At 51.3% G+C, this 15,063-nt stretch overlaps 1 protein-coding gene across 1 annotated transcript in view; it reads left to right on the top strand.

The window, feature by feature from the left end:
* Positions 1 to 15,063, top strand: part of CDYL2 (chromodomain Y like 2) — a 162,164-nt gene that overhangs the window by 127,841 nt on the left and 19,260 nt on the right. Inside the window, exon 3 of the mRNA XM_081273903.1 lies at positions 6,191 to 6,408. Within this exon, the coding sequence (XP_081130029.1) occupies positions 6,191 to 6,408 (218 nt within the window). The remainder of the gene's footprint in view (positions 1 to 6,190; positions 6,409 to 15,063) is intronic.

The following is a 15,063-nucleotide window of genomic DNA, read 5'->3' as shown; positions in this document are numbered from 1 at the left end:
AGCCTTGGCTGGCCTGGAAGTAGAGAGGGTTCCATGTTCCGAGCCCTGACTTCGTGGCAGGTGAGGTCCAGCTGGCCTCGGGCAGCTCTCTCACGGGAACCACTGCAAACAGGGCCGTGGCACGGCTCTGCCCAGGCCGCTGCGGAGACTGTGCCCAGTGGGGTCAGGAAGCCCTGCCCTGTCACCCAGGGTCCAAAGTTCACCCTGAAGAGACTGCTCCCTGGACAGGAGCCTTTTAATTAAACACGGTGTTCACTCCTGAAGTTCGTTACTGTCCCTCCCCCCACCCCGGGTGGCAGGAGCTGCATCTTGATTTGACAAAGCCCAGTTGCTTTGAGTAATGGAAAAGTACAAAATGAGGTGGCTTCACAGAAGCTGCAGGGACACGGGCACCTCTGCTGTGCCCTGTAGCTCTGGTGCCCACAGGGTCTATGTGGTATGAGGTAGCTCACCTCTTGGGGACAGTCCTGCAAGGGGCCCAGTGCCCAACACCCAGCAGTGCCCAGCGCCTGGCAGTGCCTGCCTTTGGTTCAGTGCCTGAGACGCCAAGACCCCCAGTGCTAATTCAGTCTGAGCCCTATTGTTTCACAGCCCTTTGGCTAAAAGCAAGTGAGGAGGAGAAGCATCTGGGCCCACCTAGAGGGTGACTTGGGGCTCTGGGTCTGGGAAGCACCTCCCATGGCTTCCAGGTGCCTCAGGTATTGTGAGGAGCAGGGTGTGGGTGTCCCAGTGCTGTTCCCTGAAGACCCGACATTGTTTAGAGAAAGACTCACACTAGCTGCTGGTACTGCCAGACCCTGTGCTTAGCGGGCCGCGATGGTGAGAGAGCAAATCAGAGCCCCCACTTACTCACTGTAGACTGCATGTGGGTTTGTTAAACATGGCAGCCTATTTGATCCTCCCGCCTAAGGGTCAGAACACGGAGCACGCCCCTGGAGCCTGGGTCTGGCACTCAGCTGCGGCTTGTGGGTGACTTCTTTCCCATCCCAGCCACAGAGACACATAGGAAGGGCTCCTCTGAGCTTCCTCACACCCTCACCACAGTCTTCAAGGCCTGGAGAGGTCACGTCCCCCTACAGGAAGCAGTCCCCGGCTCCTACCTGGCAGGAAGGCTGACACATCAGTGAGATTTTCAGATCTTCTTCAGCACACAGGGCTAGAGGAAAACTGCCACACCTGGCCCCAGAGTGGCTCCTGGTGACAGTGATGGTGACGGAAGAATCCCTGGGCTGTCTGGAGCCTGGTTCTTAGTGCCTGGCCCTAGGGCTGCCCAAGCAGCGAGGGAGGGTAACCCTGACGCACACCAAGTGTCAGAACGCTGGGGAGGTTCTCAAGCCTGCCAGAATCACCCGGGAAGTGCTGCTCTGTAATGAGCTTAATTTGGAAAATATACCCTTTAAGATAAACTCTACTTTTTAAATAGTTTTAGAATTACAGAAAGATTGGAGAGCTGGCTGAGTGCCTGTGCCCCCACCGGGCCTCTGTTTGCATCTTACCATCTTAGCCTGGCACCGTGGCCAAGGAGCAGGATTAGCAACTTGTTGGTAGGAGCCACCTGCACTTCCTAGAGCCTCCACTCTGGAGCTGAGGCTGTCCCAGAATCCCGTCCAATGTGCTGGGTACGGTGCCCGCAGGTGTCGCGTCCCCGTGAGCTTCCTGGCTCTGACGTCTCACACTGTTCCTCTTGATGGCCTGAGGGGCTTGAGGAGGCTGCCCAGGCATCCATAGGGTGTCCCTCCACTGGGGTTTGTGAGATGGTTTTCTGGCCTGGTGTCCCTCCCGGTGTTGTGGGGGTGGTTTTGTTGCTTGAGTCTTGCTTCTGCTCTGGCACCGTGCCTTGGGTGCTTCCTGCTCTGGCCCTGGAGCCAGCCACTTCGCCAGGGTGCCCTGGGCGGGGAGCCCAGCTTGGAGGCCCACTTGTGCCATCGAGGTTGGGGTGTCACTGGTTCTGGGCCCTCTGCTGAGAGTGTGGGGGGGGTGCAGGGTGGCCGTATGCTCACGTACAGGTGGTTGTGGGCATGACCTCCCTTCCTGAATTACTCTAGTTTGCTTGCGACATCTGCCACTCTCACCCAGTGCCCTGTGGATCATTCTGGCCTCCTGCTTTGCTTCTCTGTGAACTCCACCCTGCTGAAGACCTTGTTCCCCCATCTGCTGTCCATTAGCTGAACTGTCCGGTCGTTGTCTACCTGGATCGTAGGATGGGAATCGTGAGCCCTGGCCTCTGGCAGCGGCCGTTTGGGTTGGAGGACGGGGCTCATCTGGAGCTCATTTCCCCTTGGTCTTGTGGACGCCAGTGTCAGCACCTTGCTCCCCAACCTCCAGCAGGTGGTTTCACACATACACAGCACAGCTGGAGTCTCTGCCACGTTCTGCATTCTCTGCAGGATCCCGCAGCCTCCTAAGTGACATTGCAAATGTGCATGCTTGAAGTTTGCGCTCGGCTACAAAGTTTTTGGTTTTTGACAAGCACCTTCTGTCTGGTGGTCTCCATTTCAGTGTCATCCAGAATTTTTTCCCTGCTCTAAAAATCCCCTCTGCTTTACCCACTCAACCCTCCCCTTGTTCTGAACCGCTAGCAACCACTGATCTTTTTGCAGATTTACAGTTTCATCATTCCTAGAACACCATTCAGTTGGAGTTTCAGACTGACTTCTTTTACCTGGATGTACCTTAAGAATTCATTCGTCATATTGTGGCTTGCTGGCCGATTTCTTTTTGTCACTGAGTGCTTTTCCATTATATTTGCATATTCTCTCCCCTTCTAAAGGACATATTGGTTACTTGCAGTCTGGGGTGACTGTGAATAAAGCTGCATTTTTTTTGGTTGGTTTTGTTACTGTTTCGTGGCTGTAAGATTCCCAAACATCTGGGCCCATGAATATCTACAAGTGGTGATTGCTGTGTCCTGTGCTGAGGCTGCGTTCAGCCTTTCAAGAGAAGACCCAACCTCTTACCATAGGGCTCTCCCATTGCATGTTCCCATCAGCAGCGAGGTGACTCCCTGTGGCTCTCTGTCCTCATTCGCACTTGGTACGGTTAGTCTTTTGGATGCTGGCTGACCTGGGGTACATGTAGGGGTCTCCCAGCTGACCTGGGGTACATGTAGGGGTCTCCCAGCTGACCTGGGGTACGCATAGGGGGGTCTCCTGGCTGACCTGGAGTACACGTAGGGGTCTCCCGGATGACCTGGGGTACATGTAGGGGGGTCTCCCGGCTGACCTGGGATACACATAGGGGGTCTCCCAGCTGACCTGGGGTATACATAAGGGGTCTCCCGGCTGACCTGGGGTATGTGCAGGTCCCCTGGCTGACATTTCTTTGCCTTAATTCCCTCATGACTGGATGGTGCCTGCTGCGCAACCTGCCTGCCACCTGCCTGGCTCCTCTGGCGGCGCCGCAGACCTTTTGCCCATTGGTCAGTGGGTTGTTAGTTTTCTTACTGTTGCTTTTTAAGAGTCCTTTGACATTTTGGATACAAAAATCTGTCAGGTCCATATTTGCAAAATATTTCCACTCAGTAACAGACTTCAGCAATGATCTTCCAGGAACTGGCGTTTTTAATTTTAAAACTCAACTTATGAATTTCTTATTTCAAGGAACTTGTGTTTGTTGCTGTATCTAAAAACTCACTGCCAAACCCAAAGTTGCTTGGGTTTCATCCTTTTACCTTCTCAGAGTTTACAGTTTTTCATTACACTTAGTCTGGGGTCCAGGTTGAGAAAAGCGTCAAGTCCTATTAAGGTCATTTTCTTCTTTTGCCAACGCACCCCCATCAGTTTTAGTACCATTTGTTGGAAAAGTCTGTCCTTTCTGCTCTAAAGCGTCTTCGCTCCCGCATCAGGATCGCCCCCCTGCCTTGGCCTGGGCCTGTTTCTAGGGTCTCTGTTGGGGTGGGTTGGTCCCCACTCCACCCTCTCTCCTGTGCTACACTGTGGCTTTGTGTTAAGTCTCCACAGTGGGTCGTGGGAATCCTTCAGCTTTGTTCTGACTCTTCAGGATTGTCTTGGTTATTCCAGATCTTTTCCCTTCCTAAATATCATTTAGGACTAGTTTGACAATACGTGTAGAGTAGCTTATGGGATTTTGACTGGGATTGCATTGAACCTATAGATCAGGTGGGGCAGGACTGACATCTTAAAATTTGGGGTACTCACATTCATGGACACAGAATATCCCTGGATTTATTTAGATCTTCTTTGATTTTTCTTGTCAGAGTTTCGTAGTTTTCCACCTATAGTTCTTGTACATATTTTATTACATTTGTACCTAAATATTTCATATTCTGGGTGCTGTTGTAAATAACACTGTTTTTTAAATGTCAAGTTCCAGTTGTTCTTTGCTCGCCTGTGGAAAAGTGACGACTTGCACATTGACCTTCTATGTCAGGACCCTTCTGAATTTGCCTGTTGGTTCCAGGAATGGTGGTGATTGGGGTTCCCCCCCTTTTATTCTTTGGTACTTTCTACATAAACAGTCTTGCCATTTGCAAATGAAAGTCATTTCATTTCTGCCTTCTTCTTTTTTTTTTTTTTTTTTAAAGAGAGAGTGAGAGAGAGGGGGACAGAGAGAGAGAGAATTTTAACATTTATTTATTTTTTCTTAGTTCTCGGCGGACACAACATCTTTGTTGGTATGTGGTGCTGAGGATCGAACCCGGGCCACACGCACGCTAGGCGAGCGCGCTACCGCTTGAGCCACATCGCCAGCCCCGTTTCTGCCTTCTTGATCCTATAATGTTTCACTTCCTTTTTTGGTCCTGTGCACTAGCCAGGACTTCCAAGGTGATGTTGAGAGAGGACATTCTCTCCTTGCTTCCTACCTCAAGGAGGAGGCCCAGAGTTTCCCACAACTGGGTGTGGTGCCAGCGGGAGGAGTTTTATAAGCAGGGAAGCACCTTGTGTTGGATTTGGTCAGGTGTGTTTCTTTGCGTCAGTCGATGCAATGATATCACTTTTCTTCTTTAGCCCTCTGATGTGGCAGACTGTGTAGGTAGATGTCCAGCTGTCGACCCAGCTTGCGCACACCTTGCTGGCATTGGTTTGCTGATGTTCTGTGGGACCCTTTCGCATCCGTGTTCATGAGACACATTGGCCCGTGGTCGTTTTCTCAGGACATCTTCATCTGGTTTTGGTAGTGGAGTAGTGGCAGCCCCGGAGACGAGTTGGGAAGTGTTCCTTGGATTCTGTGTTCTGGAATGGACCATGGAGGATTGGTATGATTTCCTCCATAAATGTTTGAAGGACTCACTTGGGCGAGTGCACTCTCCTTTAGAAAATGACTGATGGCTTCAGTTTATTTAACAAAGTCCTGTTGAAACCATGTGCTTCCCCTCGTGTGTCTGTTGGGAGTTTGTGTCTTTCGAGGAGTTGGTGCATCTCATCTAACCCGTGGAATGCATGGGTGGAAGTTCACGGTATTTCTCATGGTATCCTCTTAATTCCTTGGGATCAACAGTCACCTCTCTCTCTCTCTCTCTCCTTCTTCCCCTTGATTGGGAAGTGTTTTAAAAATACTCCTTGAGCCTCTTCCCATGTGGGCTTCGGGTAGAGGTTTGGGGTGGGCCTGGATTGCTCTCCCGGGATGCCCCAGAGCTCCTTGCAGCTCCTAGATAGCCTAGGGACTGTCACATCCATGTCCTGCCCTTTGCTGTTTGCTTTCAGACTTTCATCCAGGGCATTCTGGCTGTTTGTGAAGTGCACAGCCGCTGTGTTGATTCTGAAGGCGAGGGCAGACGCGAGGACCCTGCCTGCCTGGCCCTCCCCCTCCCCAGCTCAGGGCAGCCCCGGGAAGTGCTGGGGCCTCAAGACCCCATTCCTGGCTCTCTGTCGAAGGGCATAATGCTCAGGACATAGCTCAGGTTGGACCAAGGCCGGCAGCTTGTGTTGCTCCTGTTCTCACCTTTGTCAGAGGTGTCTATCCTTGGACAGGGCTGCCTCCCCAGTGGCCAGTGGGTTCCCTGTTGCTCACTGGCCAGCGTGCTAAAGAGGGGCTCAGGACCACGCAGCTGGATCCTGCTCTGAATTTGGAGAGACAGCATTTAGCCCCAGTCTCTACCCGCAGAACAGAGCGTGCACAAGTGTCCCAGGTGCGGCTGGCCTCTCCACGGAAAACCCAGGTGCTCTCTGCTCGCACTCCTGGGGGATCGTGGTCGACGTCAGTTTCTCACTTTGTGCTTCTGATTTGAAAGGTTCTGCGCTGACCAACGGGGGGCTGAGCCTGCACAGCTCCATGAAGAGGAAGCTGGAGACAGAAAAGGATTACGTCTTTGACAAGAGGCTCAGGTACAGCGTCCGGCAGAACGAGAGCAACTGTCGGTTTCGAGACATCGTGGTGCGGAAGGAGGAGGGCTTCACACACATCCTTCTGTCCAGCCAGACCTCAGACAACAACGCGCTGACCCCGGAGGTAAGGGCCGTGGCTGGAGGGGTGGGCAGGCTGGGGACGTCATTCCAGACCTCCTTTCCCATCCTCGCAGTGCCCTGTGGGAACAGGGTGGGGTGGTGGGCTCTGGGGGACATGGCTGAGGGGTGGCCACTCGCCAAGCTGGCATTGCTTGGTGGATTCAGTACCCTCAGGGAGCCCTGGAAGTGGAATGGAGTGTGGTGCTGTGTCTTCGACCCTGTGGTCACGTGTCTTATCCTTATGATTCACAGAGACTGTGGTTCTTTTGTGGAACTGTGGGCCTGAGAGTCTGGGGTGATTGACAGACTGCGAGAGAGGAGCCAGCTGACGCTGTGGGCTGTGGGGCAACCCTTGGTAAAGGCTGGCTTCCCTTCTACTAGACCTGGAGTTTGGGGGTCTCTCCTCCTCCACCTTTAGCAGAAGCATCCCCAGGTCCTCTCCCCTGTAGACCTCTGTGTGGGATCACAGGAGTCCAGAGGGTGGGCTTTACCCACTGGGGCTTTGCATTGTTCATACCCTCAAAACCCTGTTATTTTAAGCTCATCATGAAACATCCGCATGAGACCAATTCTTGGATTTTTTAATACTTTTTAAAAGCATACTTTAAAAGACACAGCGTTTTCCTTCTAGAGATCGATAGAGCAGACACATGCCAGTTCCTGCCCTCTTCGGTGCAGCTTCGTGTTTTCCACTCATCCCTGAAATCGAAGACCACCTGTGCCTGACTGATCTGAGGTGCACGGGTCCTCACCCGCCAAGCCATGGGTGTGGTTGATCATGAATTCCATTCCTCGTCAGAACTGGCCGTTTCAGATGGAGGGAAGGGGCAAGAGCTGTTGATCCCATAATTTCCGTGCTGTTGATCCCATAATTTCCGTGCTCTCACCCGCAGTAGATGGCCTCTGGGTGAGCTGGCCAACTCGGTAAAGTTGCCAGAGGAGGTTCTGGAGTCTGATAGGCCTGAGTTTGAATCTACTCCACCAGCTTGCCACTGTGTTACCTTGGGAAGTTGTTCTGCCTCTCTGAACCTCCTCATTCATGGAAGTCCCACAGGACCTTCCTTGTGAGCTTAGAGATGACGTGTGCAAAGAGGCTCCTGGTACATGGGGGTATCCAGCAAATGCTCCAGTTCTGGTTAAGATAAAACAGAGGCCACTGACTGGTCATCAGCAGGATCCACTTGCTCATTAGTAGAGAACCTAGGAGGAGACCACTGTCACCGTCACAGTTGAAATTCTTTTCCTAACTGTACATCTGATATCAGGTGAAATTCATGCATTACTGGACGTGTTAACAAGATTTTGAGGCAACCCGTCTTTGAAATCTGGTTAGAATCTTCTGTGACCACACAACCTTGCACTCTGTGTGTGTGCAAAACCAGTGCCACGTGGACCACGCCACCCTCTGCTGCAGTGGGAGAAGTAGCTGGGCTTATGGCACCACAGCTGAGCAGCCGCTGAGGGCCTTGGTGGTCGAGCACAGGGAAGTGAGTCCTGGGGAAACAGCTTCCCAGGCAGCCTGTGGAGCAGGGTGAGCCAGCGCTGTCTTTTCATAGCAGTCCTTCAAAGGAATTCACACTTATGTCCTTGAGGTTGTAGGGTGGAACCTGGTCAGTTCTTAAGAAGCCATGAAAGCTTCTCCCCCGATGTCCCAGTGTGAAGTTCTGGCTTCTTTCTTCAGCAACCACACTTTCTTGACCATATTTTAACTACTTCCTTCCTGGTTAAACTACAGCTCAAATTTTTCTGCTGTCCTTTGTTTTTCTAATTCTCACTGCATATGTATGTTATGGTTCAAATATGAGATATCCCCCAAAAGCACCTGTCGATACAGGAACATTCAGAGGAAAAATGATTGGGTTATGAGAGCTGTCACCTAATCAGTCCATTCTAGTCTGAATGGACTGCAGTAGGTGGTAACTGTAGGCAGGTGGAGTGTGGCTGGAGGACATGGGTCACTGGGGGTGTGCCCTGGAAGGATGTGTTTTCCCTGTGGCCCCTTCCACCCCACCATGAGCTGAGCAGCTTTCCTTTATTGGGTCCTTCCCCCAAGATGTGCTGCCTCACCTTGGGCCAAGAACAAATAAACTTTCCCTCCTCTGAGATATTCTTGCCAGGTATTTTGGTCACTGTGATAGAAAAGCTGACTAAAATCATCTGACTAAAAGCAGCCAACAATACCCATGCCACAGTCTGAATGTGGTGCTGCCGTGAAATTTTCTCCACCAGATTGATTCATCCACCATATTTAAACTCAGCCTCCACACAAAGTCTCAGGGCATGGACAAAATATAGACAAGCACCTTACTGGAACTAACATGTGTGGCCTCTTAGCAATTTCCAGTGGAGTCCTGATTTCCATCTGAAACCTCATCAGCATGATCTTTTTTGTCCATATTCCTGTGAGCATTCTGGTCTTCATTGCCTGATAAGCTCTGCTTACAACATTCTTAGCTTTTGTCTAGCCTGCTTCCCCAAACATTTCTAAGCTTATCTCCTAAACCAACTCCAAAGGCTTCTGAACCACATGGTCAGGTATACTAACAACAGTGACCCCACTGCTTGGTACCAGTTTTCTATGTCTCTCAGCTTTCTGTCACTGGGACAGAATACCTGAGAAAAACAACTTAAAAGAAGGAAGATTTTTTTTTAGTGCTGAGTAATATTCCATTGTGTATAAATGCCACATGGCATTTGCAGGCAAATGGATGGCATTAGAGCAGATTATGCTAAGTGAAGTTAGCCAATCCCTAAAAAACAAATGCCGAATGTCTTCTCTGATATAAGGGGGGTGACTCAAAATGGGATAGGGAGGAAGAGCATGAGAAGAAGGCTACCACTAAATAGGGAAGAGAGGTGGGAGGGAAAAAGAGGGAGAAGGGGAGTTGCACGGAAGATGGAAGGAGAACCTCATTGTTATACAGAAATCATGTATGATGTTGTGAGGAGAAAAAGAAAAAAAATGTGTCACATTAGATTGGATAGAGAGAGGATGGGAGAGGAGGGGAGGAGGAGGGAGGATAGGAAGGGCAGCAGAATAGAATAGACATCATGATTGATGTATGTACATTCCATGTCTGTATTATATGTCAAAATACATTCTGCTGTCATGCACGACTAAAAACAACTAACTAACTAACTAACTAAATAAATAAATAAATAAAATCACGTGAATCAAAAAAAAAAAAAAGAAGGAAGATTTAATTTGGTTCTGTTTCAGAGGCTCTGTACTGTTTCTGGGTCTGTGGTGGTGAGGCAGAGCATCATGGTGGAAGGATGTGGTAGAGGAAAGATGTTTGTCTCGTGGCATCTAGAAACAGAGATAGAGAGCAAGAAAAGGTCCAGAGACAAAATATATCCTTCAAAGGCATGCGGGCAGTGACCCACCTCTTCCAACAAGGCCCCACCTCCTGAAGTTTCTATCACATCCCAGTAATGACACCGCCAGGGACCAAGCCTTTAACACGAGAGTCTCTGAGGGAGATTTCAGATCCAAACTCTAACAGGGCAAAAACTGCACATTCTTTTAATTCAGTAAGCACTTGTTAGATTCCATCATGTGAAGGGTTCTGAACTAAGGGCCATGAGGTATATACAGACGAGTGAAGCACCATTATAGCTTTTATGGGATTGTGTCAGTTACCTACTGCTGTGTCACACGTTGCCCTAAACTCTCCACCTTAAAACGTGCATTTATTCTCTCACGTTTCTGTGGGTTGGGAATCTGGGTGTGGCTTAGCTGGGTGCCTCGGGCTCCCGGTCCCCCACAGGTGATAGTAAAGGTGTTGGCTGGGGTCCTAGTCTTATTGGAGATCACCAATGTGTCTTTTTGACAAGCCTCGGTCTTCACTGACTAGAGACATCTTTCCCTGCCTTGTAGGCCCCAGGGTTGCTCATGGTATGGAAGCCCACTTCCTTCCAGAGCCAGTGCTCCAAAAGAGACAGCAAGAGAAGGTGGCCCAGACAGAGCTGTGGTCTTTTGGTCACCTCACCTTCTCTTGAACGTGACATCCTATTGCTTTGGAATATTCTGTTAGAAGCAGATTGTGAGGCCTGGTCCTCACTCAAGGGTAGGGGATTGCATAGGGCGTGAAGACCAGGCCAGGGGTCCATGAGGCCCATCTCAGATGTGGACCATCACAGGGGTCTCGGTCACACAGAAAGCAGAGAAGGCAAGAATGTGCACATTCTGCAGGGGCTCACGAGAGACTGTAGCTAGCTGGGGATTAGGGGAGGTCCCTCATGGCAGCTTGCTTTTGAGATGGGGTGACTAGATCCTCGGCAGAAGGAACCCTGGTTCTACCCCTGTACTCAGTGTCTGGTTCCAAACCCATGGCTGATCTGAAGCTGGAAGTCATGCTGGGGAAGTGGGCTCTCTCTGCAGGCGCTCACAGCAGGTGCTGGCGGCACCTAAGAAGGGCAGAGCATGGACAGGAAATGCAGAGGAGACGTTTAGGACTACCAAGTACAAGGCCATCCACGACCATCGTCCCAGTCACACAGCGGAGGCTCTGAGGGGACCATGACCTTGGAGGAGCATGCTCCACAGGAGCAGCACATTGTGCATCAGAAGGCAAAGGAGTGGAGGAATTCTAGAACACTTCACTTTAAACACAGCAGTTACTCTATAAAATTTGGAGTCCTTCAAGAAAGTGGAACATCGGCCATGGGTCCACATTGAGTTCTCAGCACAAGAAGAGCAAAGGGAAGGTGCGCTAATGAGGCGCAACTGCTGGTCTCTTACTTCGTCGTGTCAGTAAAACACACACCACTTTCAGTTAATTCATAAGGACGCAGCTGTTTTGCCTTGTTTCTACAGACTGACTGGTAAGCGTGGCCTTAGCAGAGGCCCCTCTGAGTCACGCATGGAATTGCAGTCCGTAGCTTTGCAGCAGGGTTTTCCTGTATTGGCCTCTGAGAAAAACTGAGTTCATATGTAGGTGAGAGCGTGCCTATTTCTGGAGGCAGATGGATTAAAGGAACTGCGAGATAGTGGCCTGCTCACTTTTTTGATGTTCAAAATGAACATCTGTGGCTTACACCCTATTAGCAAGGAATGTGCTCCTCCTGTCCTTCCAGCAGCGCTGGGGCCTGGAGAGTCTTGATTCAGATCGCTACCTGGCCCTGTCTTTCCCATTAAAATACATCCATTTAAGTCATTCCTATCTTTCCCATTAAAATACATCCATTTAAGGGTGTGGGTCTGAATTTGGATTATAGTTCTGCTTTTAGTGCTGGTGTGCCTTGGACAACTTTCTTCACCTCTCTGAATCTTCATTGCCTCACCTTCGAGATTGAGATGCTGTTTTCTACCTTGCAGAATTTGTTTGTGATATTAGGTGGCAATTTCCTGATGCAGTTCCTGGAATTCTAGGTGCTTAATAAGTGGGGTTCTTTTAAAAGTATAATTTAAAAAAACAAAGCTCTCAGAGGATCACCCCAAGACCCTCCGGTCACGCCTGTTGAATGATTACTAATGACCCCAGGAAAGCCTGTCCCGTGCAGGTGAGCTCCGTGGCTTGATTCCTGTTGCCACTTAGAGTTTCTCCTTCCCTAACTTCCCAAACTCCTTCCTCAGTTGAGTGACTGAGATTTCTTCAGTTTATCCCCCTTCACTGTAATTCCATTATCTAAAAATTCTGTGCACACATAGTGACATCTAGATGGGATCACCCCCTCCACACCACTCTTAAGCATCAACCTTGGCACCCCTCCCTGGACGTTCCCTGGTTTCTCACACAGTAGCATTGCCCGCCACCCTCGAGTTAATCCGTATCGGTGTTGTGATTGTCACTGGGACGGTGGAGGATGGCTGGGGTTGGCTGCAGGGCTGTCAGTGCTGGGTTGCTGTCAAGCCCCTGGTGAGGCAGCCTTTTGACCGTGGTGAGGAGCACGCGGCAGAAGAAGCCCGTTGGCCTCATGGCACTTAGGAAGCAAAAAGAGAAAAGAAGGGGCCAGGGTCACACTGTCCCCTCCCCGCCCAGGGACACAACCTCCTTCCACTAGGCCCCACCTCCTAAGGATTCCGCCACCTCCCAGTAGCCGGGGAGCCAGCCTGTAACTCTGGAGCCTCTGGGGACGGCCCAGACCCCAGCTTCAGCATGGCTTTGTGTGGGTTCCCACGTGGGTTTCTGTTCTCCGGTTTCTTTGTTGTTCTGCACGTCAGCGTTTCTTTCTGCACCTAGTTTTCCTCTTGAAGGACATCTCTTACAGTTTGGGGTGTGTGGGGTGTGTGACTCAGAGGCTAAGCCTTGGACTGAAAGTGCCGCCTCCTCTCCCCTGCCCTTGAGTGGTGGCGGCGCTGGCGCTGGGTGGAGAGCCTGACGGACGTTCTTTCTCTGCACCTTCAAAATGGCGTGGTGTGACCTCCCTGGACTTCGGCCTCCTGTCAAACGTTGGCCCTGGGGAGGGAAGCTTTCTACCTCTGGATACATGAAAGCTTCGTTTTGTCTTCGATGTCATGAAGACCCACTCTCCCTTCATGGTTCTTTCTTCTGCTTAACTTTCCACAGTTCCTGAATTTCAGGAACTTAGGTGACATGGCAGGGAATCAAGGTCTCAGACGGAACTGGGCTGCTCATCAGCTGCGCTGAGATGGCGGGAGCAGGATTACCTGGACTTCCTGGAGGGCCCAGTGGATCGAGGGCCCTTCACTGTAGAAGAGGGAGGAGAGGAGCCACTCTCCGAGAAGTGCCAGGAGGGAGCATGAGCAGGACCGTGCCGCCGGGGCTGGCTCTGGGGAAGAGGCAGGGCCTGCGCCAGTGCGGCCACCTCTGGTTGCTGGAGAAGGCAGGGATGTGGGCGCTCCCGCCAGCCTCTGGGCGGAGTGCAGCGGTGCCCGGGTTTGCTCCCGCTTTTCCTCTTTGGATCCTGCCTCTGCCCTGTCCTCTGTGACCTCCTGAGAAAACCCTGCAGCCTGGTCTCCAGTCTCCTGGGCCTGTCATGCTGGGCGGGACCCTCCCGTGACGTCTTGCCCCTGCTCCTGTGCTCTCGGTGCCGGATGGTGACTTCAGATCTCAGGTCACTTGCCCTCCCTTCACTCCCTCAGTTTGTCACTGTGAGAAGCTTTTACTCTTTAAATCTGGTTTCCCACGATCTTCTCTTCCTTCTCTGTTGTTCTCATGTGTCCTTCCTCTCCCTTCTTATTTCCAGTGTTTTCAGCTGTGGTCTCTTTCAGGTCGGTGTCACAGTCGTCTTCCCGTCCGCGGAGTGCAGACTCGTGTCCCCTCGAGTGCTGTGGGATTGTGGGTCGTGAGCTCAGCCTCGGCAGGGACTGTTTTCCTGGTTTCTGTTCTCTCCAGAGGACTTTGACCTTCGTTTTGATGGGATACCTCAGGGTTGTCGCCAGCCGAGTCCAATTTCCATGTTAATTTTTCTAAGGTGGAGATCTCTCTCCTGGGTGGATGTGGTCACTCAGTACTTCAGATCCACATGCAGAGCAGGCTTGGAGTTTCAGGAGATTTTTCCTGGAGCCGAGATAAATTATTTGTTTGAGCCTCGTCTTTGACTGTGGGGAGGGAACAGGTGGCAGAGAGGCTGTGCTGGTGACTGGCGGAGTGGCTCCGCACAGCTGTCTTTCTCCACATCTAGGACTCTAGCAGCCTGGCCACACGACCGTGTGAACTCACCCCAAACTCCTGGGTGCTCAAGAAGAATGGTGTATGTGGGGTGGACACGTCTGCTGCAGGAGCGGGACTGGGAGGAGTCAGAAAATGTGCAGGGCTGCTGGGGTCAGTTGACCCAGAGTCCAGACTTGAGTCTCGGATGACGCTCTGGCCTCTGTGGCCAGCAGGCATGTGGCAGGGGTCAGCTCCCGAGTCTGGCTGCACCATAAGCTCTGCTCTCCCCTGTGCTCTGCAGAGCTCATACCCGGCTGCTCCAAAAGCTGTTCCTCGGAGGGCATTGTTAGCCAGAGGGCCAAAGTCAGCTTTTTCGCTGCTGTGACTAAAAGACCCGACCAGAATGATTTTAGAGGAATGATTTTAGTTTATTTAGGGACTCACAGTTTCAGGAGTCTGTTCCTAGACAGTCGGCTCCGTTCCTTGGGGCTCGAGGTGAGGCAGAACGTCATGGTGGAAGAGGGTGGTGCAGGGAAGCAGTTCACATAATGATCAGGAAGCAGAGAGGCTGCACTTACCAGATCCCAAATATATACCCCAAATCCCACCTCCTCCAGCCACACCCTAACCCACCTTCAGTTATCACTCGGCTATCCTCACCGGGGGATTCTTTCACTGAGTGGGTCAAGCTTTCATGACCCAGGTATCTCTCCTCTAAACCCTCTTGTATTGTCTCACACATGAGCTCTTGGGGACACCTCACATCCAGACCATGACAGTTGCCTGACAGGCAGCCTCACCTGTGTTCAGGGCTTCCTGGTGTGGGAGAGCAACCTGGATCTTTTTCTTTGGGGCTTGGAAAGGTGCTGTGCGAGAATTGCTATGTAATGAAGCAAGCAATGATTGAGTGCCCCCTGTATGCCAGGTATCATACTAGGCTCTGAGAATATGGTGGGAGTGAGAGAGCCATCATTCTTGTCCGTATTAAAATCACAGCCTAGCTGGACAAGCAATACCCCTATAGTGGCATGAAGGGGAGGAACAGAAGGCTCTTGATCTAGAATTCACCATCCCTCCTAGGAATGGAGCCTGCAGGTGGC

This window comes from Spermophilus citellus, assembly GCF_964194105.1.
Source record: "Spermophilus citellus genome assembly, chromosome: 18".
Taxonomy (NCBI): Eukaryota; Metazoa; Chordata; class Mammalia; order Rodentia; family Sciuridae; genus Spermophilus; species Spermophilus citellus.
The sequence above is the reverse complement of the archived record's forward strand: the minus strand, read 5'-3'. Positions and strand labels throughout refer to the sequence as shown.